The sequence below is a fragment of the Notothenia coriiceps genome, unplaced genomic scaffold (genome assembly GCF_000735185.1).
Source record: "Notothenia coriiceps isolate Sejong01 unplaced genomic scaffold, NC01 NC01_scaffold00037250, whole genome shotgun sequence".
NCBI classification, from domain to species: domain Eukaryota; kingdom Metazoa; phylum Chordata; class Actinopteri; order Perciformes; family Nototheniidae; genus Notothenia; species Notothenia coriiceps.
This window is the reverse complement of record NW_011369951.1, coordinates 14315988-14321357: the sequence shown is the minus strand read 5'-3', so window position 1 is coordinate 14321357 and position 5370 is coordinate 14315988. Positions and strand designations below refer to the sequence as shown.

General features: G+C 45.0%; 2 protein-coding genes across 2 annotated transcripts in view; one reads left to right on the top strand and one right to left on the bottom strand.

Annotated features, from left to right (window-relative positions):
• Positions 1 to 57, bottom strand: part of LOC104967141 (di-N-acetylchitobiase-like) — a 15219-nt gene extending 15162 nt beyond the window's left edge. The window contains exon 1 of the mRNA XM_010796557.1: positions 18 to 57. Within this exon, the coding sequence (XP_010794859.1) occupies positions 18 to 30 (13 nt within the window). The 5' untranslated portion in view covers positions 31 to 57. The remainder of the gene's footprint in view (positions 1 to 17) is intronic.
• pik3cg (phosphatidylinositol-4,5-bisphosphate 3-kinase, catalytic subunit gamma) overlaps positions 1 to 5370 on the top strand; it is a 113325-nt gene that overhangs the window by 99699 nt on the left and 8256 nt on the right. The window contains exons 3-11 of the mRNA XM_010796419.1: positions 858 to 1029; positions 1103 to 1365; positions 1714 to 1800; positions 1873 to 1973; positions 2075 to 2244; positions 2325 to 2512; positions 2948 to 3055; positions 3146 to 3233; positions 3889 to 4315. Coding sequence (XP_010794721.1) covers positions 858 to 1029; positions 1103 to 1365; positions 1714 to 1800; positions 1873 to 1973; positions 2075 to 2244; positions 2325 to 2512; positions 2948 to 3055; positions 3146 to 3233; positions 3889 to 4315 — 1604 coding nt within the window. The remainder of the gene's footprint in view (positions 1 to 857; positions 1030 to 1102; positions 1366 to 1713; positions 1801 to 1872; positions 1974 to 2074; positions 2245 to 2324; positions 2513 to 2947; positions 3056 to 3145; positions 3234 to 3888; positions 4316 to 5370) is intronic.

Here is a 5370-nt window from a genome sequence, read left to right as displayed (position 1 = left end):
CAATTTTCCAAACTCACATTGGTTTCGCATACAGCATCTCTATCTCTGTAAAGTATGTGTATTCAGCAGTATTCACTTTCTCCACTAAACGGCTCGCTGCAGCTCCTCCCCCCTCCGTGATTTCCTTGTTTAGCGATACACAGCCAAACACAGCCAAACTCAACCTGAACACATACAAAGTCACAGCCGAAATAAAAACAATAAGTGTGGCTTGATATTGAGTAAGAAAAAGGTTTATAGGTTGATAAACGCTGTGAGAATGGGTCTGCAGAGAGAATTTCGCGCGATCCCAACTGTCTGTTATCAGCCTGCAGCCAGGGAGGAGAAATCAGCAGGGCTGCCTGCACTGAGTGTGTGGATTGGTCAATTTGGACCAATCAGCGGGGGCTTAACGTAACGGCTCCGCAGACGTAACGTAACGGCTCCACGGATTGGCCCATTTAGTTCCGGGTACGTGCTTTCGTAAGCACGTACCCGGAAGAATCAAATGGATGATGACGTCATGATGACGTTTCACCAACGAGGCGTTTTGGGGAGGTATTTTCTGTTTTAGAGTTTTACTCGCTACAGGGTGTACTTTGAGGGTTTTGACTCTGCACACCGTTTACATGCAGAAAAACCTTCATAACACACAAGGGGACGGGTAATAACCAGAAAAGCATGACATGTGGCCTTTAAAGCTAAGGACCCAGAATCAGCATTTCTCTAACAAGGCTGAAATAGAGGGATATGAGGCATGGCTAGAATGGGTGATCACATCATAGACATGTTTTTATATAGAGACCCATAATATATGCCTACAAATAGCATGACAGGAGATCTTTAACAAACATGATATCATTGTGTGGTGTTTGCAGGTGAAAGCTCAGGTGTGGCTGAAGGCGGTGACTCTGAACCTTTGTCCGGACTTCTACCAGAGGTTTTCCCCGGACCACTGCATCCTGCTCTACCAGAAGAAAGGCAACGTGTGTGAGATCTACGACAAGCACCAGGTGTTCCAGACGCTGGACTGCATCCGCTACTGGAGAGGTAGCATCCGCCGACAGAGTGAATTCCCAATGTGAGTATGAAATGATGTAAAACATTTGTTGTTTTTTTGAAGCCCTGAAGAAAGAGGTGGGGCGGATCCAGCTGCTCCCCCGCCCCCAGCCCTCAGACGAGTCCCTGCAGTACCAGCGATACCTAAACTACCTGATCGCCTACGACGTGACGGACGTCAGCAACGTGCACGACGACGAGCTGGAGTTCACCCGCAGGAAGCTGCTGACCCCGCGGCGCCTCGAGCTGTCTGACCGAGACCCTAAACTCTACTCCATGGACCCCTGGGTGACCCGCAAGGTGCTGCCGGAGCGCCTGCTCAACAAGGTGTGTGTGGAAGGTTGATGGTGGAGTTCAGTGGTTTTATCCTTTTGCTTTATTTTGCCCTTCATGCCACCTTTCCTGTGGGTAAAGCTTTCATTTACAGTGCCAGTCAACACATATGGAACTATGTAGTAAACAGAAAAGTGTTAAACAAACAAAATGTGATTTATATTTAATTTGTTTCAAAGTAGCCCTCTTTTGCCTCGATGACAGCTTTGCAGACTCTTGGCTTCTCTCAGTCAGCTTCATGAGGAAATCTATTTATTTCAAATAAATAAAAACCTTCGAATGAGAAGGCTTGTCCAAACTTTTGTCTGGTACTGGAGTTAACTGTGGCTCCTCCTCCTTCAGGTCAGTAACGGTAAAATCCTGCTGGTGATCCACATCGGCACGGCCAGCCAGACCATCAAAGTGTCCATCAGTGACACGCCAGCACAGGTACACAGAGCTGCATATTCACACCTTTCACTAGCTTACAACTTGTCACTGTAACATTTCCATCTTGTTCAGGTACTGCTGAGCTTTTTCGCTAAGACGGCGAGTAAGAAAGCTTTGCTGCGAATTCCTGAGGACACATGTGAGGCAGACTTTGTGCTCCGTGTGTGTGGAAGGTAGCTACTCGCTTATTAAGACAATATAACAAAGTGTGCATTGATGAGTAATTCACTGGTGGTAGTTTGAAAAAGATAACGTTTTAAGTGTGTTCGCTCAGGGAGGAGTACCTGTACGGGGATAAACCTCTGCAGGACTTCAACTGGGTCCGTCAGTGTCTGAAGAACGGGGAGGAGATCCACCTGGCTCTGGAGGACGCCCCTGATCCAGAGCTGGACCTGGTTCAGAAGGAGAACTGGGCTCAAGTGGATGACTGCACCGGAGTGGCAGGTAAGCTGCTGTGAGGTTAAACACGCCGTCTGTGTGGAATTGATGCTGGAGCACGTACATTATGCACGCTTCTTTGCCAGGTACCCATGAGCAGCTGACCATCGATGAGAAGGACCATGAGCGCGTGTTTACCATCTCCATGTGGGACTGCAACAGGAAGTTCAGAGTGAAGGTGCTGGGGATCGACATCCCATCCCTCCCCAAAGTCCCAGGGCTCATCGTCTTCATAGAAGCCAGCATCTTCCACGGCCAGCAGCTCTTAGCTCAGGTAATCCAGAGAGGAACTTCGGATCTGAGCCTTTTCAGACCATTCACATGCAGAACAAGCTAAATAACACACTAAGGGAAAGGGACGAATCCCAAAAAGCATAATAAGGCCTCTTTAAGTTCTTTATTGTTAACTTTGCATTGGCAGTAATTTATTCAGCCGAAAGAGAGGAAGCTGTGAGGCAGATATTCATCAGATGAAATAAAAGAAAAGTGCAGCGGTGTTTCCTGTTAACATTTACTGCAGGAAGGTCATTTGAATCCCGCAGGTGAACCGAAGCTCACAACGAAAAAACAACCATATACAGTATGTCAATCCTTTAAAGGGAAATTGCGCCAACATTGTCCACCATGACATGTTTTTTCATATGAGCATTTGTGAAAAACACACATTCATTTTGTACAGCGGATTCAACCCTGTGTTTTTGTTTCTCAGGAGAGGACGTCCTCTAAGAACTTCAACGAAGAAGTGCTGTGGAACTGCTGGTTGGAGTTTAACATAAAGATCAGGGACCTGCCGAAAGGAGCACGCCTGAACCTGCAGGTAACAATTCCATCAGAGGACGGGTAAGGGGGAATGCAAGAACTATGTCGGCCATTTGACTTCTCCACTAACTACCGGCTCTGGTCCCAGGTGATCTGTGGGAAGCAGCCCCTAACCCCAACCTCTAAGGGGACCTTGTCCTACCAGGATACTGCTCCATCAACAGGCAGCCATGAAGGTGAGGTTCGCTAACATTGTGTAACTGCGCCATGTTGACAGTCAAATTCAAATCTCAATTCAACGGTTTTGGCAATGAAATTCTTCTGACCTGAGCTCCTCCAACAATGCAACATATATAATAAAAAAAAAAAATAGTGCAAGAAGTCTATATACATGTAAATAGAATATGATATGTACAACAGAATATGTAATTAAATAATGTATATTAAGACACAATTACATACGGTTTATTGCAGTTTAGTTTAGTTTATTTGTTTATAGTGTCGTGGACAGTCCCTATTGATCAACTGTCACAAAAACAGTAAAATGGGGCAGCTTTAGCCAACATTGCTCATTTCCAGCTGTTGTTGCTGTTTTGTTGCTGCAAAAGATAAAAGAGAAGAATACACGTTACTACATACAGTACATGTCACATTAAGCACATCACAATCACATAACAGAAACAAGGGGCAACATCCATGATCACACCATGTAACACAACATGTAACACACACGCCATATTCAACACAGACTAGTGTGTGCAGGTGTAGATTTCAGTGAACCATGTTTTTAAGAGAGCTGTAAAGGTGGTATATGTATGTCTTTGATTTGAGTGGGTAGAGAGTTCAACATGGTGATAACAGAGCGTCTGTGTGCGTGTGTGGTTCTTTCAGGAAAGACCAAGAGTCGTCTCCTGTACTACGTCAACCTGCTGCTGATCGACCACCGCTCCCTGCTGCGCCAGGGCGAGTTCATCCTGCACATGTGGAAGATGCCGGAGAAGAGCGAGGAGAGCAGCAGCAGCATCAACGCTGACAAGCTCACCTCGGCCACCAACCCCGACAAGGCGTCCGCCATGGCCATCGCCATCCTGCTGGACAAGTACTGCTACCCCGTGGTGCTGCCCAAGAGCCGGGACGTGTGTCGGGACGGGGGCGGGGGCGGCGAGGAGGCTGAGGGGGAGCGCGGCCAGAGAGAGATGCCCAACCATCTGAAGAAGCAGTTTGCAGCCATCGTGAACACCGACCCCCTCCACCCCCTCAGCCCGGAGGACAAGGAGCTGCTGTGGCACTTCAGGACCGAGTGTATGCGCGACCCCAGGTACTTGTTTCATTCTTTATGTGGTGCACAATGCTAGGGACCAACTGCTTAGGGAATGATCAGCCTTTGAATGAGGAGCTCAGGAGATGTCCTCACGTACAACTGTTTAAAAAAAGGTATAAGGACATGATTTTCACAAGATACAGGGATGAAATTGTTGAATGATAACTGGATGTTTATTTATTTATTTATTTGGTTGTTATTTGATCTTTTCTTGATTACCTTTGACCTCTTTTATGTATTTGTTTATTTATTTATTTGTTGTTTTTATGGTTTGTTTTGTTTGGATGGTTGATGTAAAAAAATAGTCTTTTATATGTGTCTTATTAAATATGACATACAACGTAAAAGAATAATACATATATATATTGCAGTAATAATGATATACTCTATTTATAATTCTAAATGTATATTGTATGTACATTTAGACAAAAAAAAGAAGTTAATCATTTCGTTTTTGGGAGAAGGGGTTGGATTAATTAAGTGTAAACTTCTTCCCACCCTTTTTCGGATGTGTAATTAGCTATATATTTGTTTATATATAATTTGTAAGTCAATAATATTCTTATTTATTAATTTGATACTGCTTAAGTTTGTACAGTATCATAATTCTCTTGTTTCATTTCATTATTATTATTATTATTTTTGTATTATTGTTTCACATGTTCGAAATAAATCAAATCAAATTCTTTAGCCTTCATTACCCATCCCCTCTGACTAGAAGATCTCTTACTGATAGACATGTCCTCCTGTCTCTCCTCAGGGCCTACCCTAAGCTGCTGGCCTCAGTCAGGTGGGGGAAACAGGAAGACGTCCTGGCAACGCATCGTCTGCTGGAGCGCAGCAGTGCGTNTATTACCCCTTACATATTTGTCCCCGGGGGGCAATTTCCACAGGTATGTAAAGCAGTACAGGGACACAATGTAGGAATAGCAAAATGAATACAAAAAAAGGAGGCGTGTGTGTGAGAAAGAGTTGCCAAACCGGGTCGATACCTGCGTCTCTCTCTCTCTCTCTCTCTCTCTCTCTCTCTCTCTCTCTCTCTCTCTCTCTCT